This window comes from Scyliorhinus canicula, chromosome 20, assembly GCF_902713615.1.
Source record: "Scyliorhinus canicula chromosome 20, sScyCan1.1, whole genome shotgun sequence".
Classification (NCBI taxonomy): domain Eukaryota; kingdom Metazoa; phylum Chordata; class Chondrichthyes; order Carcharhiniformes; family Scyliorhinidae; genus Scyliorhinus; species Scyliorhinus canicula.
Window position 1 is genome coordinate 18,781,080 of NC_052165.1, and position 26,386 is coordinate 18,807,465.

The window sequence follows — 26,386 nt, forward strand, 5'->3', positions numbered from 1 at the left end:
ATTCTAAAAAAAACTGATCAAGCACATATTGAAGCAAAACCCACAACTAAGTTGCTTGAACCATCTCCCAGATGGACAACGCAGCTATAAAATCTATCCTGCAGCTATTGTGTATCACAAATAAGCTGGGTCATATTGTGTAAGTGAATCTAACTATTACTCCCAAATTGGACCATGAGAAAAAAAAAGAAACCAATAGCAAGATACAAAACAGACAAAAATGCCTTTTGACACAGAAATGCAAATTACTTTGTATAGCATTGCAAACACAGAGAAGTCTGCCATGTTCCTTATTTAATAATATTATTTGAACATTATTTGTACAATTAAATCAAGAATTGAATCTGATTATAACCATTGCTTTGCATGAAATAACACTTCGTAACAAATCTTTTACTTTGGGCGGAATTCTCTGGCACTTCCCGCCAGTGGGATCTTACAGCCCCGTCAAAGTCGATCCTGCCGCGGGTTCGCCGGCGGTAGGACGGGCAAGCCATGCACGTCATAGGCTTTGGCGGGACCAGAAGACCCACAGACGGCCAGCAGCGAACCACCTCTGCTGCGGGAAAACACGCCATGTGGGGGCTGAGGGGAGAGTGTTGGGTGGGGTGGGGGGGGTCTGGAAAATTCCAGCCCAAGTCTCACAGAAATATTTGTTCAGTCTGCATTCCCCATGGCACCTTTCAAGACTTCAGTACTGTATATCCCAAAGCACATTGTAACCAGTGAAGTAGTTTGGAGTGTAATGACTGTTGCAATATGGACAGCCAATTTGCACAAATCAAGGAACCACACACAACGACTAGATAAACCGACATTTAATCAGTTTTTTGCGCTTGTTAGGGATTAATGTTAGCTCGGACACCAAGAGAACTCCCTGCTCTTCTTCAAATAGTGCCATTTGATATTTTATCCACGCCTGAGAGAGATCAAATTTTGCAACTATGAGATTGATGGGCCAAAGAAACGCGACGGGTAATCAGCATTGAGCTGCCTTGTAAGGTTTAATTAAACATCTCATCCTAAAATACAGCACTTCCTCAATGCCGCACAGAAATGCCAATCGAGATCATGTGCTCATGTCCTCAAAGTGGTTCTTGAACTTAACAGTCTTCAGGTTTGGAGGCATGAGTTGTACTATTGAGTCGAGGTTGGCATGAATAGCTGACGCAAATCACAAGAGAGTGATGCTATTGCCCCAGCATCCTGTTATTGTACAAACAGATATAGGCCAAAGTGAGTCAGTGTCCATAAATAAATTAAAACTCTCAGACTTGCTCCCAGCAGCAACTGACGTCATTGAATCTGAGAAAATATTTTAAGGTATGCAAATTCATAATGGATATATTAGGGAGGAAAAGTATCGATATTGATGTTTTATAGTTACCTTTATCTGTAATAAATTTGTCATTTTTTTTTAGATTCAAGTTCCGAGCAACAAACTTTCAAAGACAATTTACAGATTCAGATTACTCTGATCCTGTCAAAACCCAAGGTATTTCAGAAAAAAACATAATCGAAAAGTGTTTCTGCAAAAACAAAATACCACTGATGCTGGAAATCTGAATTAAGAACCATTAAAACTCAGCAGGTCAGGCAGCAGTTGTGGAGATAAACAGGGCAGGATTTTCCAGTCCAGCCCACTGGCGTGATCTTCTGGTCCCTTCGAGTTCAATGGACGCCTGGCTGGCTCACTGCATGCGCCACAGCAGGACACGACCAGAGATAGCTGCTGCGATTTAACTAACTGAGAACAAAGTCCGATCGTGAGCACATTTAACCGCGTGTTTCCCGGCACTTGCAGCGGCGAGAAACACAAGGCGAGAAAACGTGGCTTGTGTTTGATAAGGGGCCTCAACGGGGAATGCACGGCTGTGGCCCCATTTTGTGTACTGAGGAGCTCTGCTCTCCACAACCCCGCCCTCCCACCAGCCCAATTACATCTGCACAAAAAATGCCAGATTGCCACTGCCTACCTGGCACCCTTGCAGTGCCCCTGCCAGCTGGACATGTCACCTGGGCACCTTGACAGTGCCAGGCTGGCACCCAGGTTGCACTGCCAGAGTACCACCCTGCCCAAAGGGCATGCACCTGGGGGCCTCTGATCCCCTAGAAGTCCCCCATGAGTGCTGTTCCATCTGGTCCTCGTTCCTGGACACCAGTGCTGATGGGTACTTGCCCAAGGTCTCTGAGGCAAAGGAGATAGATCCCACGCCTCGGGTAACTCAGGAATCTGCACTTTAAAGTGAGACTAATTGTCTTGCTTTAATATGTAGATTTGCTAAAATGTGATCCCACTCACAATGGGTGGGATTCAAATCGCAACGTTGTGAGATCATGTTCTCTCTCGCGAGGTGTTGTGAGCCGGGTAGATCCTGGAAGCGGGGTCTCCCGGCTTTTATCAGCCACACTGCAACTAGAAGAGCTGCTTTTCAGATGTAGCGTGGCCGTTGGATCAAGGCCAGCATTTTAGGTCGTTGACCTTTCATCAAAACCCTGTTTTCCCAACTTTTTTTGTTCTTATTTTATCTTGAAAAGTGTCCATTGTTTTGGATAATCTTATGATGCTGAGGTTTTATATATTTGAAAATGAAATGAAAATCGCTTATTGTCACGAGTAGGCTTCAACGAAGTTACTGTGAAAAGCCCCTAATCGCCACATTCCGCGCCTGTCCTGGGAGGCTGGTACGGGAATCGAACCGTGCTGCTGGCCTGCTTGGTCTGCTTTAAAAGCCAGCGATTTAGCCAAGTGAGCTAAACCATTTATGGTTGTGCAAGGGTGATCAGAAAACTGGTCAATTGAAATGAACGATCCTTGTCATTTGCTGTATTTGCCACTTGCACAATGGCTTGTGGGTTTCAACTGTGCTTTCATAAACAGCATAACGAACCTTCTCCTTAAAGGTGGAGATGGAATTAAAACATCTTCTACAGCTCCTCATCGTCCTTCCTCCTCAATATTACAGTAAAATTAAGACATGCACCAACTTGAGGGAATATTTTAGTCAAATGCGAAAACATCTGCTGCCAAATAAAGTATGTATTTGGCTGCGTGGTACTATAGGCTTTTGCCGACCATAGTGTTGCTTTTAATGTTGGCCTGAAGTTTCACATTCAGCAGGATATAAAATGGGCCATATTGGATCAGTTGAAGGCTCTGTCCATTTTTCTCACAATACTCTCTTCTTGACAACATTTAATAACTGCTGATAGTTGAAAGTAATTTCCATACGTTTGTTTTCCTCTGCTCATCACAACTCCAGTCTCATTTTCTAATGTAGACTTTCACAACTTCCATTTCTTGGCCTCCAAATGATTTCTGGATTTGGTGACAAGCAGTTTCAAAAAAAATTACGTCACTTATGCCGCTGTACATAAGTAGATTATCCTACATTTGGAAGATAAATGTATTCAGAATATTTAATGAAATTGTGAACTTTAGGTCTCTTTGTAAAGAAAATTTGTACTGAAATGCTCAACGAACGCTTTTATTTTAGCTTCTGTTACGAGAAAGCAATGCCATGCGACAGGCCCCCAGCAACCGAAGGGTTAAACCTATTTACACAGCAACTCCGATTTGACTGAGTTTAATGAACCCTGTATAAACAAGGCTTTGTTGCTTCATTCAGTTCAAAGCGGCTATTTATAGTGAAGAAAGTGCCTTGTGTTTTCCCAGTTATACTTCACATTTTATTCTGCGGCCCTCAGATGTGTCCGTTCATTGTTTTTGCTCTTCAAAAGCTCAAATGATTTGAAAACCAGACAGCTGACTTTAACAGTTAAGTCACACTGAATGTGTTCATGCTGTAAAAAGGGATTGACTTCAGAAGTCACCATTCTTTCTTGGCATATGAGTGCAACTCACTCATGACTTATCACATATTGGCCCAAAATTGGGCAGGATATGAAAGTGGGCACAGGGATCGCGATGCAGGATTACCTCGTGCTCTTGCGTTTGTTCCAGTCAGAACACAATCTTCCTTGCTCCGCACATGATTCAAATAATTGTAGCATGTAGCTGGCACTAAGTGCGCTGTTAATTCCAATGTGCCTGAGCTGGGGCTGCAAAATTGTGAGGTTGGCTCAAGTTCAAGCTATTTAAAGGCACCCTGCGCCGCTGAAAGGGGATGTGCATTGTGGATGGAGTCGTTGCAAGAAGCCAGTCTAACACTGACTTTAACTTGGAGAACATTCAATAATGGCATAGCATGAGAGAGAAACTGCCCCAGGATTTTCCGGCTTAGTGCGCGAGGAGAGATGTCATCTATCCACAAAGAGTTAGGAGACCCTGCAGATGCACTTTGCCAAGGCAGTGGGACCAGACAGGCATGGCACTCAATGCTATGCTACTCCCCAAAGCCGTGGATACAGTGTCACAGAAGGCGCAGTAACCCCACATGATGGTCAAAATCAGGTCATGTGTCTTCAAAGGCCAGATACCAACTGCATCCCCGGCCCTGCCCCCACCCACCCCATCACTCACCTGCCAGCAATCTCTACCAATAATGACTCATACCTCACATTCATAGTTTTACCTCACCCTCACATACCTGGCAGTGCTCACAGTCGTCTCTCACAGCGTGTACAGACTGCCAGCTATTCAGCCATGACAGCCACCTCACATGGACTCACTCTCACACCCTTCCCCATCCTGAGACACTGGGTACAAGTGGCCGACAGCCAGGGCATGTGTCAATAATAGTGTGGAATCGGGGAAGATTGCATGTATGTTTTGATGCCGATGAATTCAATGAGTACGATGATGGGGTAGACTACATAAGAAAACTCTTGGGCATACAAGGTGAAATGCTTGGTACACTGTCAGGCCTGTCAGAAAACCTGTCGTCAACATCAAGGAGCAAGGAAGAGCCCAGCACCAACTTGTCAGAAAGCTTTGCAGCAGAATTTGGAGATCGGCCTTTCCAGTGGTGGCAAAATCCATCTGCGCATCCTTGTGCACTTAATTATGGATACAGCTTCTCAATGATGATGTTTCAGCTTCCATTACAGCATTAGCAGAAGCCACCCAATGCCTCGGTTCTACAGTGGAAACCAAAATTGTTGCCATCGTGGGCTGCAGATAGGCGTTCAAATGGTTTGCAGAATATCACAACAGTCCAGCAATCTGACATCCCTGGGGGAATAGCATGGAGCACAAGCCTGCTATCCTATCGCAGGATGACAGATTTCATCCTTGCTCCATTGTCGCTCTGCTAGTGCCCTTGCTGTTGTTTGTCAGCCAACCAGCCAAAACTGTCGCTGCTCATCTTAAGGTAGTGCAGTCTGAGGTCAGGCCTTCAAGGACCAGAGATACTCACAGTTGTCTTTCAAGGCCATCTGCAATCTCCTCTGAAATTTAGCAGTCTTCCACTGACCATGCTGCAGCCACTGGGGGTAGGCCTGTGCGGGAGCACCGGGACAGACGTGTAGTGTGACTATAGCATGGAAGGCTGCTGGCATTCAATGAGGGGAGGCTTTAGTTGATTTAACAGGACAACCTCGTTCAGCTTTATCCCTATGCTTTGCCCTGGTATAAGTGGCAGCAGTCTAAGCTGGTTGACTAAGAGCCAACAACAAGGGCACTAGTGGATCGGCAATGGTATCGTCCTGAGAAAGGGCAGCAGGTTTGTACTCCATTCCTATGCAATGGCAATCCTGGTAATATACTGGTCAGATGTCTGAGCTGCTGTGAGACTCTGAATGTCCATTTGAACATTGTTATCCACTGTCATGGTGACAGCAAGCTAAGCTTGCATGACTTCATTCAGAGCTTCCACTGCATCTCCTAGACATTGCATGGCTTTTGATTGCACTCAGTTAGAAGCTGAGATATTGGCCATCTGACCACCATAGATTAATCCACAGGAATTCTCATGGAGGTGGTCACCACGTGCATGTAGGATAATATTAGATTCCAAGCTCTGCGCATAGCCATGTGCACGTTTGGTGCCATACTCTGTCCTCCATTACAATAACGGCAGGCTTTCTGGCTGTACACTCAATATGCCACACAATTTGGTGTGCAGAGCAGTCAGCCTTCTGTGCACTGAAGTTCTCATCTGAGTCCTCTACAGCAGAACACACATGCAACCTCCTACCCCTGCAAGCTAGCACCTGCACTATCCTTACCACCTGCCCTGGCTGCTGGCCGCTCATTCCTGAAGATTTACCATGCGCTAATCCCACATCTGAACTACCCTCTAAAGCAAGAAAGGTGGCAGCATCTCAGCTAGTGGCTGTGGGTGTGAGGTCAATTGATAGCATTTCACCGTCAATCCTGTCTTTCTCTTGCACGTCTCAGCCCTGCCTGATTAAGTTGCAGCTCTTGGGTTTCTGAAAAGAGAAAGATACTGTGGTGGGGTTGCAATGAGGATTGTGGGGGGGGGGGGGAGGCATAGGAAATCAGCATGTGCATGCTTACATTTCCTGCAGTTTTCATTCAGAAGAGATTGTGAGGTAATGGGAAAGGGGAATGTGAGAAACAGGATTCGGTGTGAGCACACTGTTACTTCCAATAGTTACAGCCTTGTGGCTTAATCATTGCTGTTCCAATGCTAGTGGGCACCATCCACTCCATCAGGATACATTGCAGCCATGTATGCTGTGCCAGTCTATTCTACAAGAAAGAGGGAAGTGTGCCAGTCAATGTGGTGCAGTGTGGCTGTAGCTGGCAGTTGTTTGCAAGCTGTGAGATAGGGCTGTGAAGTTTGTAGTGTGTGAGGTGCAGCAGTGATAAGTGTGTGAGGCTATAAATGTTAGCTGTGAGTCATGATTGATAGAGCTTGTTGGGAGGTGAGTGATGGAGGTACGGTGCATTGAGCTGTGTGTGAGGCCAGTGGTACAGTTTGTGGAATGTGGCGTCTGGAGATGAATTTGCTGATCTTGAACACTCATGGAAGGTCATTGAACTTCATCTGGCACTGCCTGCAGGTCCTCAGGGTTAATCTCCCGACAGTCACCTGCATGGTTTTCTGCTCCCACTTTTTGCTCAGAGCTTGTCTCTGCACAAACTTAATTCCATGTGGATAGAGGATCTCTCGCCTCTTGTCCAACTCCAGCACCAAGGCCTCTTGAGCGATGTGAGAGAAACGTGGGGTCACTCTCTCTCTGCAATGTTGTGTGTATAGCTGCTATGCCTTTCCCTGGACACGCAGCCTTCAAAGATGACTTGATCCTGCGGAGCTCCTCTATGCACAAAACGGGCCTATGTGCAGCCTTGGCCAATGCATTCCCCGCTGAGCCTCCCCATCTAATGCGAGTGCCGTATTATAGCATTGTGTCACTCGGCACTGCGAGTGCTAAACGCACTTGCTATGGGACTTCATTCCCATTCAGTTGAATCCTTGTTTTACCACTTAGCAGCATGTTTAGAACTTGCTACAATGATATAGATGCACAGGCAATATCATAGAATTTACAGTGCAGAAGGAGGCCATTCGGCCCATCGAGTCTGCACCGGCTCTTGGAAAGAGCACCCTACCCAAGATCAACACCTCCACCACATCCCCATAATCCAGTAGCCCCACCCAACACTAAGGGCAGTTTTGGACACTAAGGGCAATTTATCATGGCCAGTCCACCTGACCTGCACATCTTTGGACTGTGGGAGGAAACCGGAGCACCCGGAGGAAACCCACGCATACACGGGGAGGATGTGCAGACTCCGCACAGACAGTGACCCAAGCCAGAATCGAACCTGGGACCCTGGAGCTGTGAAGCAATTGTGCTATCCACAATACTACCGTGCTGCCTTGGCATGAGGTTTGTGTGCTGCCTGCATCGAAAACAGAGGGTGCAAGTTAATCCCGCACCAAAGTCCTTGTGCCTGTTATCAGGTACAATTGGATTTTGCCTCCATGGCCATGTATCTGTTCGTAACACACCAGTAGAAAATAGTGCATTTGCTGTCCCTTTTATAGTGTGGATTGTTGTATTTATACGAGATGCAATTTAAAAAAAAATTCTTGTTTTCTTGTCATTTCAGCCGAAGGTCTGTCAGGAAGAAGCATTGAAATAACTCTTTCAGTGACTCTGTGTGTACTCTCTGTCATTCTCCTGGTGATAGCAGCCTATGCGATTGCAAGGTAGGAAGGACAAATGTTGTAAACACTTACTTTTTAAAAATTATAAGATCGGCTCACTCCACAACTCGCCTGGCAATTGAATTGTGTAGTTAATTAAAATACTGTCATCTGTTTAACGTGTAATATTTGATGGGACAAAATTCTCCATTCCTTGCATTCTCAATATGTGCCGCTGAGCATCAAAGTAAGCAAGGAACTGGAAGATATTTTGGCTGCCAATGCTGCCACAAATGTGCCTTTTGAAAAGGAAAACAAAGTTTTCAATAATTTTGCATTGTCCTGCCAGAGATCAAATTGGGTCCAGTATGAAAATCTCTTGTAGTTTATCTTCTATAATCTTGCAGCCAATAGAATGGTTTAATATTTTTAATAACCTCTTGTGCTGTGTACACTGAGTATTGTTGGTACCTGTGCTCCACATACAGAATAAGACAAAAGCAGAAGGAAGGCGGCACATACTCTCCAAGGGACGCGGAAATTATTGACACTAAATTCAAGCTGGACCAGATGATTGCAGTGACAGACCTGGAATTAAAGGAGGAGAAACTGACGCGGTGAGCTTCCAATATCCTAGCAACCAAAGAGTCATGACCCTATTCTGACCTGCACTTGTTTGGAAGTGTTTGCAGTGCTGTTTTTACTGAGGTCACTCAACCCCTCTTTGAAAGGCCAAACTCCACCTTTTGGACACTTCACACATACGCACATAAAAGTCGTCAATCTTTCTGGGGCTTCAATCTTCCATGAAAGAAAATGCAGCATCATGTTGTTCGTGCTGTAAAACCAGTGTCACTAATTTTTTAATTGATTTAAAGAAAGATTAAGCAGCTATTTTAAAGATATATTATTTTGACATGATACATCCTCATTATATTTTGCTCATGATTTAGCACAATTGGTTCAAAAAAATAAATTCGAAGATCAGAGTTCAGGGATAAGAGAACTGATTTTGAAGCATTAAAGAGTGGACATTAGCATGTAACTACTTAATCAGCTCACTGTCTATGTACCTGAACTAAAATGATATTCAGATTTTACCTTCTTAATCGTGATAAATTTAAATGCTCACCTTTTCAAAAGTGCACTAAATGTTGCAGATTTTAAGAAGCTATTCATTCAGATAAATACTTCATTCTCAAATAAAATTTAAAATATGCATCATAAAGTTAGAAGAGCTTAAGTAAACAGTCAGGTAATGCTTTCTGCTGATTGCAGTGAATAAAACGATGCCAAAGCAATGATCAATTAAAAATGTAATCATGAGGGAATGCAATTGAAAACATTTAGAAATTTTCGGGCTTGCAAGGGAGAGTAAAGTAATACAATCCACCTTTGCATAGATTAAGTAAAACATTGATCTCGCCGACTCGCACCAATTTTTGGGAAAATGCAAGAGAAGGTTGGGGTGGAAAGGTGTTTGGGGTTGTTTGCAGTTTCCCACTTCCTTGTGTCTTGTCTATTACCTGGTGCCCAGGCTGCAGTATATGTGAAGTATATGCAAATTAGTGATATACGTGATGCACTATCAATTACCACAAAGACGAGAGTAGTGGAATAATGGAGGCTTTATTGAGCAACGATGTTGTGCCTCCTGTAGCTGGAACCAGAATGGCTACAGCACCGACGAGCACACAGATTTATACGCCGCCTACTGGGCGTAGCCAGCAGGCAGGGATTTACCCATGTACCTCTACTATACGGGCCTTACCGTAATACATGTAATACTACATAGTGGTGACTACCACATTCACCCCCTGTTAAAAGAAAGAGTCCGGCGGGGGTGGTGGAAACAATACACGTTCAGTCCGTCGGGGGCCTTGACCTTCCTCTGCAATCGCCTCAGTCCTGGTGGTGATGTGGGCACCGACTTGGTCACCTGTGACTCCGGGAGCGTGTTGTCCTCGTCTTCGTCACCCCTGAGTGGAACCAGTAGGAGGATGGATTCCGCTGGGGTGAGGCTGCGGCGAGGTTCGCTGTGGGTAGGGTGAGTGGCGCACGGGTGGAAGAGGCAGCCAGGAATGGGGGGGAGGGGGTGGTGTCAGGTCGGGGGCCGTAGGTGGGGATCCAGCAGGTGCCAGGTCCCGGAGGGAGACTGTGTCCTGGCGTCCGTCGGGGTATGCCACATAGGCGTATTGCAGGTTCGCGTGTAGGAGGTGTACTCTTTCGACCAAGTGGTCCGACTTATAGGTCCGCACATGCTTGTGAAGGAGGACGGGTCCAGTAACTGTCAGCCATGTTGGGAGCGAGACCCCGGAGACTCATGGGGAAGGCAGAAACACGTTCGTGAGGAGTCTCGTTAGTCGTGGTGCAGAAGAGCAATCGGATGGAGTGGAGCGCGTCGGGGAGGACGTCCTGCCAGCGGGAGACTGGCAGATTTTTAGACCGCAAGGCCAGCAGAACGGCCTTCCAGAACGTCCCATTCTCCCTCTCCACCTGCCCGTTTCCCCTCGGGGTTGTAGATGGTCGCCCTGCTCGAGGCAATGCCCTTCCTGAGCAGGAACTGACGCAGCTCGTCACTGATAAAGGAGGATCCCCGATCACTGTGGAAATAGGTGGGGAAACTGAACAGAGTGAAGATGCTGTGGAGGGCTTTAATGACCGTGGCAGAAGTCATATCGGGGCATGTGATGGCAAAAGGGAACCGGGAGTACTCATCATTCACGTTCAGAAAGTACCTGTTGCGGTCGGTGGAGGGGAGGGACCCTTTGAAGTCCACGCTGAGACGTTCAAAAGGGTGGGAGGCCTTCACCAGGTGCGCTCGATCTGACCGGTGGAAGTGCAGCTTGCGCTCTGCGCAGACCTGGCAGTCTCTGGTGACCGTCCTGACCTCCTCAATGGAGTAGGGCAGGTTGCGGGCCTTGACAAAATGGAATAACCGGGTGACCACCGGGTGACAGAGGTCATAGTGGAGAGCTCGGAGTCGGTCCACTTGTGCACTGGCGCATGTACCGGGGGATAGGGCATCAGGGGGGTCGTTGAGCTTCTCCGGGCGATACAAAATCTCCTAATTATATGTGGAGAGCTCAATCCTCCACCTCAAGATCTTGTCGTTTTTGATCATGCCCCGCTGTGTGTTGTTAAACATGAAGGCAACCGACCGTTGGTCAGTGAGGAGAGTGAATCTCCTGCCGGCCAGGTAATGCCTCCAAAGTCTCACAGCTTCCACAATAGCTTGGGCCTCCTTTTCGACAGAGGAGTGCTGAATTTCGGAGGCATGGAGGGTGCGGGGGAAGAAGGCCACGGGCCTGCCCGCCTGGTTGAGGGTGGCGGCAGAGCTACGTCAGATGCATCGCTCTCGACCTGAAAGGGGAGGGACTCGTCGACCGCGTGCATCATGGCCTTGGCGATCTCCGCCTTGATGCGGTTGAAGGCCTGGCGGGCCTCAGCCGTCAGGGGATAAACTGTGGACTGAATGAGTGGGTGGGCCTTGTCCGCATAATTAGGGACCCACTGGGCACAGTAGGAGAAAAACCCCAGGCATCGTTTTAGGGCCTTGGGGCAGTGGAGGAGTGGGAGTTCCATGAGGGGCACATGCGGTCGAGGTCAGGCCCTAGAACTCCATTTTCCACGACATAGCCAAGGATGGCTAAGCGGTTGATGCTGAACACGCATTTCTCCTTATTGTACGTGAGATTAAGGAGTTTGGCAGTCTGGAGGAATTTTTAGTCGTGGTCCTGCTGATCGTGGCTGGAGAGCATTATCTAGGTACGGGAAGGTGGCCCGCAGTCCGTACCGGTCAACCATTCTGTCCATCTCTCGCTGGAAGACCAAGACCCCATTAGTGACGCCGAAGGGAACCCTAAGGAAGTGATAGAGGTGGCCATCTGCTTCGAACGCAGCGTATTGGCAGTCCTCCGGGCGGATGGGGAGCTGGTGGTAGGCGGATTTCAGGTCCACTGTGGAAAAGACCCGATACTGCACAATCTGATTGACCATGTCAGATATGTGTGGGAGGGGGTACGCGTCATGCTGCGTGTACCGATTGATGGTCTGACTGTAGTCAATAACCATCCTGTGCTTCTCCCCAGTCTTTACTACTACCACTTGACCTCTCCAGGGGCTGTTGCTGGTCTCAATGACCCCTTCCCGCAGAAGCCGTTGGACCTCCGACCTGATGAAGAACCTGTCCTCGGCACTGTACCGCCTGCTCCTGGTGGCGACAGGTTTGCAATCCGGGGTGAGGTTCGCAAACAGGGAGGGTGGGTTGACCTTAAGGGTCGTGAGGCCGCACACGGTGAGGGGGGCGTGGTTGGGGTCCGCTGAATTTTAAGGTTAAGCTTTGGAGGTGGCACTGGAAGTCCAGGCTGAGTAACAGGGCAGTGCAGAGGTGGGGGAGGACGTAGAGCCGGAAGTTGCTAAATTCTATGCCTTGGATGGTGAGGGACACGGTGCAATACCCCCGGATTTCCACAGAATGGGATCCGGAGGCCAGGGAGATTTTCTGGGTGACTGGGTGTACCGGAAGGGAGCAGCGCCTTACAGTAGTGGGATGGATGAAGCTCTCCGTGCTCCCGGAGTCAAAAAGGCAGGCCGTCTTGTGCCCATCGACCTTCACTGTCGTTGTTGCGGTCGCGAGGTTGCGGGGCTACGACTGGTCCAGGGTGATCGAGGCGAGTTGCGGCAGGTGCTGGGAGGCCCCAGCCTGGTAAGCGGTGGTGGAGGTAGCTGCAGGCAATGAACGGCCAGACGAGACGGGTCCTGAGACACCGTCCAAAATGGCGCTGAAGATGGCGGCGCCAACGGGGCGCACATGGCAGGGGGCATCAAAGATGGCAGCACCCACGGGCCGCATGTGGTTTGCGGTGAAGAAGATGGCGGCGCCCACGGGCCGCACGTGGGGGGTGCAGGAACGCTGGAACTGGAAACAGTGGCGATGAACCGGGCCTGGCAAACAGAAACAAAGTGTCCCTTCTTCCCATATCCGTTGCAGGTCACGCTCTGCACCGGGCAGTGCTGCAAGGGGTGTTTGTTCTGTCCGCAAAAATAGCACTTGAGCTCCCTCACGCGGTGCAGGCTTGCGGTGAGCTGGAGTCGGCAGCTGGTGGGGCCCATGATGCCCACGAGGGTGCCGCGCAGTCGAGGGCGTATGACTGGATGTTACTGGAGGCCACTTCTAACGAGTTAGCGAGCTGCCTAGGTCCTGCAAAATCAAGCATACCCGCTTCCAGTAGCCGCTGGCGGACGTATGCGGACCTTATGCCCGTAAGGTAAACATCTCGAATTAAAAGTTCTGTGTGCTGGACTGCCAAAACTGCCTGGCAGTCAGTTCCTACCTAGGATGTGCAGGGCATGCCAGAAATCCTCTCAAAACTTCCGGGGTGTTTCTGTCTCATGGCCAGGTGGTGCCTGGCGTGTAGTTGATTGACTGGTCGAACGTAAAGTCCCTTCAGGAGCTCCATTGCTTCGGAGTAAATGGGCGCATCCCGGATGAGAGGAAAAATGTCAGGGCTCACCCATGAATAAAGGACTTGGAACTTCTGCGAGCCCGAGGGTTCCTCAGTGGATGTTCGGAGGTAGCTTTCGAAGCAGACTAGCCAGTGATCAAAGGCGGACGTGACGTTGGCTGCTTAAGGGCTCAGCTGCAGGCGATCAGGCTTGATGCGGAGATCCATTGTTTAAAAAAAATCTTTGCTCAATAAATTGATGCACTATCAATTACCACAAAGACGAGAGTACTGGAATAATGGAGGCTTTATTGAGCAAAGATGTTGTGCCTCCTGTAGCTGGAACCAGAATGGCTGCAGCACCGGCGAGCACACACGTTTATACGCCGCCTACTGGGCGTAGCCAGCAGGCAGGAATTTACCCATGTACCTCTATTATACGGGCCTTACCGTAATACACGGAATACTACTTACTGGTGACTACCACAATACGGCATCCGGTATGTTTCTTGTCATTTGTCCCTTTTGATTATTGGGTGCAAGGACTGCCCAGCAAATTCAATATTCTCTCGAAAATAGCTTCAGGCCCCAATTTAGTTTTTGCTCACATCTGTGCCTGAACAAGCACGGAAAGAACATGAAAAGATAACCGGCAACATGGATGCACTTGAGGGTCTACCATTGTTAAATTCTTTTCCCATTTTGGTGAGCCTTCCCAGCATAGGAAGCCATGTGCATTTAAATGACCCAGAAACCAGGAAGACAGCTTCAGTCAAGGGCTCATTTCCGCAACTCGCCTCGATCACCCTGGACCAGACCAGTCCGCAACCTCGTGACTGCAACAACGACAGTGAAGATCGATGGGCACAAGACGGCCTGCCTTTTTGACTCCGGGAGCACGGAGAGCTTCATCCATCCCACTACTGTAAGGCGCTGCTCCCTCCCAGTACATCCAGTCACCCAGAAAATCTCCCTGGCCTCTGGATCCCATTCTGTGGAAATCCGGGGGTACTGCACCGTGACCCTCACCGTCCAAGGCGTAGAGTTTAGCAACTTCCGTGGGGCTGGTTTAGCTCACTCGGCTAAATCGCTGGCTTTTAACGCAGACCAAGCAGGCCAGCAGCACGGTTCGATTCCCGTACCAGCCTCCCCGGACAGGCCCCAGAATGTGGCGACTAGGGGCTTTTCACAGTAACTTAATTGAAGCCTACTCGTGACAATAAGCGATTTTCATTTCATTTTCATTTCAACTCCTATACCATGCTGGCTTCCCAATGTTGCCCATTTCCCCAATGAAAGATTTTTGAGGTTTTAAAAAATTATTTAAAAAAAAATTTACAGTTGCCAATTCATTTTCTCCAATTAAGGGCAATTTAACCCGGCCAATCCTCCTACCCTGCACATCTTTGGGTTGTGGGGATGAAACTCACGCAGACACGGGGGGAGTGTGCAAACTCCACATGGACAGAAACCCAGGTCTGGGATCGAGCCTGAGACAACAGCATCGTGAGGCAGCAATGCTAACCACTGCGCCACCTTGCTGCCTTTCCCAATGAAAGTTGAAGGTGAGGAAGAAAACCTTTTGAGTGTAGATATAAATAAAGCACATGCGCAGTTGCCCGCTGCACCTCTGCATTTTCAAGATCTAAAACCAAACACAAAGTGACCACATCTGCAGCTGGCTTTCATAATCCCGCACAGAGTAATTATACAAATCAAATTTAAAATGTGCACTGGAACAGTTTTGTTTTCTGTTTTCAATTTCTTTGCATTGAATAAACACATGAAATGAATGTTGGTATGATCAGGTGCTCAAACATGCACTTTATCTGCACTGTTCAGTTCAGGATAGTGAGGATAATGTGTGAAGCAGAAGAGCTAAATTAAATGAGTACAATAGATGTTATTTTTCCCTTTAATTAGACACATAGATCACTCCCCCGGACTTTCTTGCCGACTGTCACCAGCTTTGGACAGTTTAAATTTAAAGAGGCACATTGCTGTCTCCTTTCAGGGTTGAGTATTACATTGGTCTGCGACATCACTAATTTGCATTTGCTACTATTGTGAGTGACCATGTTATTGAGCATGAATTATTTGATAAATATGGCACCTCTTATGTGACAATGTGCATCCACCTGCGTTGGCTCTTTGTTTAAAGAATTGCTTGTGTTCAAGAATTTAGCTGCTGGCTGACAACAGTGCTTGTGTGTTACTCCCACATGCTTTGACGTAAAAGACAACATGTCAAATCATGCTGCACGTTGACTTTCTATGTTTTAGTCATTTACAAACTAACATTCTGATCACTCCTTTCTTCCAGTTACTCCTCGTTATTCTTTAGACGCAAGGAAATTTATGTCATCCAGTAAGTCAAGTGCTCAGTCTGTTGAATTGTTGCTATCCCAACATATTATTGTGCTACTTCATGCACCGTGAAATCAGTAAAATTCGCCCCAGAACTTCAGCATTTCAGGAACTTGATTACAAAATGATTTCCAAATCAGCTTGGTGGGTGTGATTTCAGAATAAAGGGGCTGTGGAAAGGATCATGAAGTCGGGTGCAAAACAGGTATCCAATCTGCTATTGCCCATTTTGCAACTTTCCACCCTTAGCTCAGCTGAAATCCTCATCCAAGCCTTTGTTAACTCTGGACACCACTGTTCCAAAACACTGCTGGCTAGTCTCCAATTTTATATCCTCCATAAACTTGAGGTCATCAAAAACTCTACTGCTCATGCCTTTACTTCTATCAAGTCCCGTTCGCCCATCACCCCCGTGCTCGCTATGCCTACATTGGTTTCCAATTAAGCGACGCCTCAAATTTAAAATTCTCATGCTTGTTTTCAAATCCTTCCTTGGCCTCACCCCTTCCTATCTCTGTAATCTCCTCCAGCCCACAATCTATTGAGATTCCTGTGCACCGTCATTTCTGTCCTCTTGAGCATCCTCAATTTCTACCACTCCGGCATTGGTGGCCATGCCTATAATCTAGGACCCGAACTCCGAAATTCTGCCCTAAACCTCTCAGCCTCTCTATTTCTGTTTTCCCCTTTGAGATATGGTTTATGACCACAACAAATTTAATTTAAAAATCTGTCCAGCTGTGAAATCTAGCTATAAAATTGCTTGGAGTAAAATTAATACTCTAAATGTGAAATATATATTTTGAAAAAAACATTAAAATATGCCATAAACATGTGAACATCTGTGGAAACGAACAGTTCAGGATTTAAAAGGACACATAGTAAAATCAACAAAAAAAATTAATTCAAATGAATAAAACTCAACAGGAATAAACAGTTAATGATTCCAGTCAAGAAAACCCACTCGAAAATTCAATTTAAAAAAAATAGAGGGAATAGAAGATATAAAGTAATATTCATGTATCTGATTTTCCCTGGGTTTGTAATTCTGGCAACACCGACCCAACTGGAGATTTTTAGGTTCTGCGGGAGAGAACCATATTTGAAGAGGGCAGGTGAAATGAAAATGAAAATCGCTTATTGTCACGAGTAGGCTTCAATGAAGTTACTGTGAAAAGCCCCTAGTCGCCACATTCCGGCGCCTGTCCAGGGAGGCTGATACGAGAATCGAACCGTGCTGCTGGCCTGCCTCGGTCTACTTTAAAAGCCAGCGATTTAGCTCAGTGAGCTAAACCAGGTGGGGGTATGTAACGCTTAAGGCGTATTTCTTTTGCACAGTCGCCCATGCTTACTAGAAGTACTGGAATCCAACCACTCACACCACCATTATATCCTTTTTTTTTTGAGATTTAGAGTACCCAATTAATTTTTTTCCAATTAAGGGACAATTTAGCGCGGCCAATCCACCTAGCCTGCACATCTTTGGGTTGTGGGGGCGAAACCCACGCAAACACAGGGAGAATGTGCAAGTTCCACACAGACAGTGACCCAGAGCCGGGATCGAACCTGGGACCTCGGCGCCGTGAGGCAGCAGGGCTAACTCACTACGCCACCGTGCTGCCCTCTGCCATTATATCCTTGACCCATGAAGCAAGGGAGGAGAGTTGGGGTGTGTGCAGCTAAGGTGATCTAAAATAAGACAGTTCAGGGGCGCAGGCTATTTTCCTAATCTGGACCTCACCAATAGAGTTCACAACCATGTATGCCTTCACATGAAATGTCTATGGGATAGCCCTCCCCCTCCCTGTCATTGGCCTTGCTAGAGACAGATCAAAGTCCCACCCTTCCACCCTTTAATTTTTCAATGAAGAGACTCCCAGAATCTCTAGAGGCCCAACACAATTAGATCTGCATTGTTTCCTGTGGTATTTTTAAAGGATAAACTTGCAGACCACAAAGATTCAAATAAACAAGAGCTTTATTGGAGAGGTGCATACTCTACAGGCTGTTAGGATAGACTACCCGTGCAAATGGCTGATGATGTCATCAATATACCAGATTGACTCGGTGTTGAAGTATCCTCAATTAGCATATCGCCTTCCACAGTTGTTTCTGGTATTGTCAGGTGCTCAGGAATGTCGAAGTCTTCACTTGGCACCATTTGTTGTGGACTCTCGGTTGACTGTCTCTGGTAAACTAGTTCTAGTTGCTAAACATTGATCAGCGTGTCTCCTCCACAACACATCGTCCTGAGTTTGAATGGTGTAGAGACTGGTCCTGTCTGTGCGAAGACGATGTCATGTATCCACTTCTCACTGGTGGTATAGTTCCTTACCAATACTTCTTGAACTTTAGCCCTGTTCTCACGTCACAAAACCTGACTTTGCTGTTTCCTCTCAACAATCTCTCTTGTCTTAGGCGGCTTCAGTGAATATACCGCTGTACGTAACTGACGTTTTGCCACGTGTAACGCTGGAGAACTTTGTGTTGTCGAATGTGTTGTATTCTCTACGTTATCGGGAATTGATTTAGTTGTTTAGATCATGATCCTTGCTCACACGTTACCTTCAATGAATGTTTCGTTATCTGAACAAACCTTTCAGCCAGCCTATTGTGGCAAGGTGATGCGGAACGCATTGGATGTGTTTGATTCTGTTCTCCTATGGATGATTTGTGAATTCTTTTCAAAATGAACTGTGGCCCACTGTCGTTAACAAGTTGTTCAGGGTAACGGAACCTTGCAAAAATCTGACCCAGTCTTTCTCTTGTTCTCTCCGAAGACATAGTCTTCAGATTTGTAACTTCAGGCTATTTTGAATGCGCATCTACCGCAAGGAAAAACATTTGCCCTTCGAATGGTCCGGCATAATCTATATGATCTCTTTGCTATGGCCCTTCTGGCCATTCCCATGGGTGCAATGGTATTAGAGGCAGCAGCTTTTGAATCTTTGCACAAGCCAAAAACGTGTCCGTTTTCCCCTTGATTTCACTATTGAACTCTGGCCACCAAAAATATCTTCGGACTATCTCCTTCATTCTTAATATACCACAATGCCCTTAATGAAGTTGGCTTAGGACACATTTCCTTAACAATAGAAGTGATAACTATCACCCCCGCAGAGGAGACAACCAGTCTGTATGGATTGTTTGAGTCTTCAAGAAACATATAGCTTCATATCCGGGTTTGATCCCATGGTCTTGCCACGGAGTACCATGTCCACAACCTCTGACAGTCGTAGATTATTTCTGGTATACTTAACTTGTCCTGCAATTACATGAGCATTATCGACTTCTTCAAAATAGAAATACTGGCCACTCGAACTGTTTGTTGAGTAATCTGAAGAGTGCATCAGCATTCCCATGGAGCTATGACTGATGATATTTTATCGTGTATGTATGTGCCGACCACAGCAAGGCCCATCCCTGCATCCAGCTCACTGCTAGAGGTCGAATACCAGTGTTCGGCCCAAGTATCGTTGTTAGTGGTCAATGATCTGTTAGTAAAGTAAATTTCTTTCCATATAGGTAATTGTAAAACATTTGATTGCAAAAATGATGCATAGTTCATTTCTGCTTTCTTCAAGGATCTTGCTGCAAAGCTATTGATCTCTCTTCACTATTGGGCAATCTGTGAGAAACCACTGCTCCCACCCCATAAGGTGATGCGTCACAAGCCAGTTACAAGTGCAACTTCGGATCAAATTGTGTCAGGACTTCTGACTTTAGTAGTGCTTCCTTAGCTTGCACAAAGGCCTTTTCACATTGATCCACCAATTTCCATTTCCTGTTTTGACACAATAATTTGTGCAAAGGATTGAGAATAGTTTCTCGATTAGGGACATACCTTCCATAATAGTTTTATAAGCCCAAAAACGATCAAAGGTGACTTACATTTTGAGGTGCAGGTACCTCAGTTATGGCTTTTACTTCTGACGGTGATTTGTGCCGTCCCTTCACATCTATGATGTGTCCCAAATATTCAATTGAAGATTTGAAGAATTCACTTTTATCCTTCCGTACTTTTAGTCCATAATCTTTTAGTCTCTGGAGTGTAGGGTCTAAATTTTGAAATTGCTCTTCTTCATTCTTTCCAATAACTAAGATATCATCTAAGTAGCACAGGACTTGCTCTAGCCCGTTTAGAATTTGATCCATTGGCTGTTGGAACCACACAGTTGCGAACGTGATGCCAGATGGAAGTCTTTAATATCTGATTATCTCTTTGTGTGTCACAATTGTCAGATATTGTTGTTAATCTGGATCCATATTTATCTGGCGATAAGCTTGACTAAGGTCACCTTTACTGAAATGCTGACCTCCAGCCAACCCAGCAAATAAATCATCAAACGCAAAACGTATTGCTCTACACATAGTACCGGATTGATAGTGACTTTAAAATCGCCACATATGGGTAGCGAACCACGTTTCTCATCATGGGTACAATTGGTGTGGCCTTATCACTTAAATTGACCAATTTGAGGACTCCTGCCTTGACCAGCCCCTCTAATTCTGCCTCAAGCTTAGGCCTGATGGTGTACAGCACTGTCCTAGCCTTTGAACATCTTGCTTGGCTTTCATCCCTAATCTTTAGCTTGACTGAGATCTCTTCCATGCTTCCCAGCTCTCCATTAAAGATTAAGGCATGTTTCTTTAAAATATTCAGTGGACCTGCTTCGATCTCTGACGTAAGATTCATCTCAGTCCAGTCTAGCTTGATTCTCTCCAACCAGGTTCTCCCCATTAAGCCTGGATATTTACCTTTGACAATGTGCAGGGACAAGGCTACAGTCTGCCCAATTAGCTGCACATTTACATCGATACAGCCCCTCAATGGAACCACTTCCCCAGTATAGCCTTCCGAATTATCCTTGAGAGTTTTCAGATAATACGTCATAGTTTCTCTTGGCGAACAATTTCTGGTACCCAGAAACCTGCTTCTCCAGTGTCAACCCTCATTTTCAACAGTTGTGTGCTCAGTAATGGAGTGACCCAGTAAAGGTTAGGCCTGCAGTGGCCAGTACGTTCAACGGCAGTTCATCATCTGACTGTGGCTCTGGTCCTTTATTGCGTCCATTTTGTATCAGTGGATCCTTTTCCCACTATTCAATTTTCCATTTGATACACTTGGTTCTTGTTTTATATTGTTCTTGTTTGGTACTTGTTGCTTCTTTCCCCAACATGTGTGTTTGATTTGCCCCTTTTTAACCACAATTCCTGCATGTTGCTTCTTTGTACCAGCAGTCTGCTGCTGTGTGCCCAGGTTTTGCATATCGGTGGCAATTTTGAACCTGTGTCTGTTTTGGGGTCTCAGACAATATTTTATGGATTCTAAGGCTTGACCTTAATTGCTGGACTTCCTTAGCCACTAATTCCATAGAGATTGTAACTTCTAAAACCTTCTTTAGGTATAAGTTGCTTTTTGTTAACAGCCTTTTTTAGACAGTTTCGCTTCTTAACCCACATGCCAGTCTGTCTCTGATGGCATCGTTGAAGACATCGCCAAATTCACAGTATTCAGCAAATTTCTTCAAAGTAGCTACAAACTGTGTGATTGATTCACCTTCTTGTTGGTTATGTTTATGGAACCTGAGCCTCTCGACGATGACCAAAGGTTTCGGTATGAAGTGGCCCTGCAGTATCGCCACAATCTTATCATGAGGTTTTGAGCACCAGATTGTGCAACAGGTTGAATGATCCCCCTCCGGCCCCCCCCCCCCCCCCCCCCCCACCCCATTGTACTCAGGAAAGTTGAGGTGACAATTTCCACCTCAATTTCATTCGCTTGGACAAATAATCCAATCTCTCAGTACTCCATTCGGAGTTCTCATAAGATCCCACAGTGCCAAAACTTTTTGCCATTTTTACTGTGGAAAGGGCTTGCGTAAGCATGATGTGCCACCACATTTTTAGCACTGTGCCATTTTTTTTCAAACAAGGTACCCCTGAGCTCAGCTTGTTTCCTTCCACGTTTTGGAACACTCCATCTCTAAACTATTGTTGCAGGATACTTGCTACTGACAGTGTTCCCTATTGTTCCAGATCTTTTGGGGCAGAGCACGATGTGAGCTTCTTTTCGATGTTGTTTTCCCCAAAACCTACGTTAAAATTTTGTTTTATATTTCAGATTTAGAGTTCCCAATTTATTTTTTCTAATTAAGGGGCAGGTTTGCACACTGGATTAAATCGCTGGCTTTGAAAGCAGACCAAGGCAGGTCAGCAGCACGGTTCAATTCCCGTACCAGCCTCCCCTAACAGGGGCCGGAATGTGGCGACCAGGGGCTTTTCACTGTAACTTCATTTGAAGCCTATTTGTGACAATAAGTGATTTTCATTTTCATTTTCATTTAGCATGGCCAATCCACCTACCCTGCACATCTTTTGGGTTGTGGGGGCGAAACCCATGCAAACACAGGGAGAATGTGCAAACTCCACACGGACAGTGACCCAGAGCCGGGATCGAACCTGGGACCTCGGCGCTGTGAGGCAGCAATGCTAACCACTGTGCCACCGTGCTGCCCCTCAAATTTTGAGTTTTTCAATGGCTGCTACTGATACTTGGCACTCCTGAATCACCAGCTTTAGTGTAGTGAAGCCTTTCGCTTCTTAATTCTTTTTGGATGCCTGTGCATGGATTGACCATTTTCTACATATTTGTTTACTTCCCGGGAGTGTGCCTTCTTGTCAGCAGTTTTCTTTGTGGTATTTTTGAAAGATATACTTGCAGACCATAAAGGTACAAATAAACAAGAACTTTATTGGAAAGGTGTTTACAGGCTGATAGGATAGACTGCCAGTTTGCCCGTACAAATGGCCAATGACATCATCAATATAAAAATAATCTTTATTAGTGTCACAAGCAGGCTTACATTAACACGGCAATGAAATTACAGTGAAAATTCCCTTATCGCCACATTTTAGCACCTGTTTGGGTACACTGAGGGAGAATTCAGAATGTCCAATTCACCTAACAGCAGGTCTTTTAGGACTGGGAGGAAACCGGAGCGCCCGGAAGAAATGCACGCAGACACAGGGAGAACGTGCAGACTTATCACAGACAGTGAACAAGCCAGGAATCAAACCTGGGATCCTGGCGCTGTGAAGCAAGTGTGCTGACAACTGTGCTACCACTCTGCCCATTAATGCTGTGGCTACAAGAGAAGATCAAAGGCTAGGAATTCCTGCGGTGAATAACTCGCCTGAGTCACCAAAGCCTGTCCACCATCTACAAGGCAAAAGTCAGGAGTGTGATGGAATACTCTCAACATGAGTGCAGATTCAACAACACTCAAGGAACTGGAGACATCCAAGACAAAGCAGCCCACTTAATTGGCCCCCCCCCTTCCACAATCGTTCACTCCCTCCACCACCGCCGCACAGTGGCAGCAGTGTGTACCATCTACAAGATGCACTGCAGGAACACAGTGAAATCATAAGTAACAATTATCTTGTCCAGACTTGACTTATAGTGCAACACAATGGAAGAAATAGTTATCATTAAAATATCTCTAATAGTAAATGAATATTAAAGACTAATAATCTTATAAATTCAACTTATTTTTAATTTTCAATTTTCTAAGTATGCACTTTAGAACTTTGTTCATATCTCCTCATGTTGAATTCACATATATGACGCGGTTTTCAAGCCTTAATAATTTGCATCAAAATCAATGTATATTGATTTAGTGTTAGGAAAATAAAGGTGGTTTTAAGGGAATTCTATTAGTAATTATTAGAAATAAGGTATAGTTTTAATTGGGTTTAATTTAATGTTTCTGTGCCTGGAAGTGTAAAACATATAGTTAGATTCATGCTGGACAAAGGGGATTGTATGTGTGGAGGTGGTTTCAATTGCAACTGTGATTCTGTTGTGCTTAGATAGGGCTATGGCGTGAAGAGTAAATAAACCATCAGTGGTTTCTTAGCAACTGGGGTCTTGTAAGGTAGAGATGCTTTAAATTTTAGTTTAGCTAATTTAATTGCAGTTGGAGATAGATAGTGAGACAGAAGGCAGCTTTCATAGCCCTGCTAGAAGTGGTTGGTTGTTGAAGGCTAAAGAGGAACCATCTCTCTCAGCCTTTGCGAGAAGAAAAACCATACTATGGAGTAATGGTTAAGAAAATAGATGCTGGAAATCTAAAGTCCAACTAGTTAAGGAATCTAGAGAAGTTTCCAAGAAGTCTGAGTTAACAGAACAGAGGAAACTAGGCAGCACAGTTTAACCAAAATAATACAGAACGCCATTCTGAATGACCCCGCTATCTAATGGCACTCTGTTTTGTTTTTGTGCCCAAGTGGGGAATGTCCCACCCAGGCTGCACTTAGCCACATTTCCTGCACTGAGGAGCTCCGACAATTGGGAGCTCCGCAGTGTAGGAAGGGATCGGGACGCTATATTTAAATGGCACCCCAATCTCATGATCCCCTGACACAACCCCCGGAACCCGGAACACCCCAACACACCTGTTGGGGGTCCTCAGGCCTCCCGCGCCCCACTACACATGGACAGGGAATCCCGAAGACCGATCTCCGGCGCAGGCACAATTCTAGCTTGGCACTTTGACATTGCCAGCCTGGCACCTGCAGTGCCAGGGTGCCAATCTGTCCAGAGGCCGACCATCCGGGGTCTCCAATCGCTGGGGAGACTCCCCCAGGTTTCATTCTGCCTGGTCCTCGTTCGTGGGGACCAGTACTGGATGGCACCTGACCAGGGTCTCCTCAGTGAGACTGGTAGATGCTGGATGGCTGTTTGATCTGGCGTAGGCAGAGGTGCGTCAGCTTCTAAGCCACTTCACTCTTTGAAACTGAATTCCGCCCATTGTGGCGGGATCCAGATTGCGATGTCTCGCGAGATCTGGTTAGATCAGGTAAGGTGTAACAGTCGTCAGGAATCCCGGGGGAGGCCTCTCCTGGGATCTACCAGCCGGGTCCTGCTCCGATCCTGGCGGGACGTGGCTGGGAACCATAACAGATTTCTGTTCAGTAACATCATAGAGAGCTGAAAAGGTATTGGATTGTGAGAATAATCTGTTATAGGAAATACCTCAAATCTCTCTGTGGTTTTTGTTTATACCTTGGTAAAATCTGAGGGAATTTTGAGGAGAAATCCACAGACTTGGACTAAGAGAGGGGTGTGTCTTAACAGTCATCTTGCGAGCTTAAAAGGGATGTTGTGTTAATGAGACCATAGTAGCTTAAGATGTACTTTGAAATCCGTTTTAATCCTAAAATCCATGTGTAATTGTTAAACTAAGGGGGGAGTAAAGGAGTATTATATAATTTTTAATAAACGTTTTTTTTTCTTGTTGTTAAAACTATTTATAGATCCTGTAACTCTGTTTCTCCACGTTTTGTAACCTTTGTTTAAAATGGCCGGAGAATTCCAGGCAAAATGTTGTGTTCTTGATATAGAGTATAATATTTGTTGAATATTCCATTGCGTTATGCTGCCTATTGTGATTATAAATCAAATGCAAAGTGTATTTCGAAAATGCGACATTTTGAAAAATCTGTGCGTTGCAGGTTGCTCAGTTATAGGAAATCTCTCAAGTAAGTAGTTGAAAATTTCTCTGTGGTTTTTGTTTCTAGCTCGGTTAAAATCTGAAGTGATTTATTTTCTATTTTCTGTTAGATTCAAAGGCAAACAGTATAAATCTTAAAAGCATGACCAATTGCATGGTAACTGGAGAAGGGCTTTTCTGTCTCCCTCTGGAGTGAACTGTACATATCTGTGTTTCACCTTTAGAAGCAATATGGGCTTATTTAAATTCCTTGGAGTACAGGAAAGATGTCATTATTAGAATGATGATGATGATGTGAATGCATTCTTATTTTATATTGCAGATTCCAAGAAAGAACGTTTACAACGTTGCACAGAAATCCATGTACTGTATATTAACCGTCCCTTCAAACAAATCGTCCACTATTGGAATATTACCTTATCAAACATAGTTGTGGCTCATGCAAAACAAGTGCAAGGACTTAACTGTGGATAACCTTTGAGTACAGCTTAACAGTTTATCATCAGCAGAATGACCTGTAGGTCAGAGGCGAATTTTGAACAAAATTTACATGAGTTTGTAATTTAAAAAATTCAATCTGTCCACAGACCCATTAACAAGAAGTCATTCCTTCAGCATGTCGAAGACCTGTGCGTTAACAACAACCTGAAGTTTCAAGAAGAATTTTCGGTATGTCTCCAACAGTTGTCACAACACACCAAGAATTTAGCAGCTTCACGTGTCACAATTCATGTCTAGTTTAGTGCATGTGAGACCAGTGAGAATTCTGGCCTTGATAATCAATACCCAATTACCAGGTTTAATGTTTATATAGTAATGTTACACTGATTTAGGTTCTTCACTATATGTGGCAACCTGATCGGAATCATTTACCAGCCGTGTCAGTGTAGGTTGATCCTCTGCAGACCACCCCACGTTGACATTGTTCTTGATACGGTGTCACTGTGAGTGTTCATCAGTCAGAAATTTCTTTAAAAACACAAAGAACTCAGTTGAATTAATGTTCTGATCTTTGGGGCAGTATCAAGGCAAT

General features: G+C 45.6%; 1 protein-coding gene across 1 annotated transcript in view; it reads left to right on the top strand.

Annotated features, from left to right (window-relative positions):
* ptprq (protein tyrosine phosphatase receptor type Q) overlaps window positions 1–26,386 on the top strand; it is a 247,980-nt gene that overhangs the window by 194,207 nt on the left and 27,387 nt on the right. Inside the window, exons 48-51 of the mRNA XM_038781370.1 lie at window positions 1,422–1,495; window positions 7,985–8,084; window positions 8,510–8,638; window positions 25,941–26,022. Coding sequence (XP_038637298.1) covers window positions 1,422–1,495; window positions 7,985–8,084; window positions 8,510–8,638; window positions 25,941–26,022 — 385 coding nt within the window. The remainder of the gene's footprint in view (window positions 1–1,421; window positions 1,496–7,984; window positions 8,085–8,509; window positions 8,639–25,940; window positions 26,023–26,386) is intronic.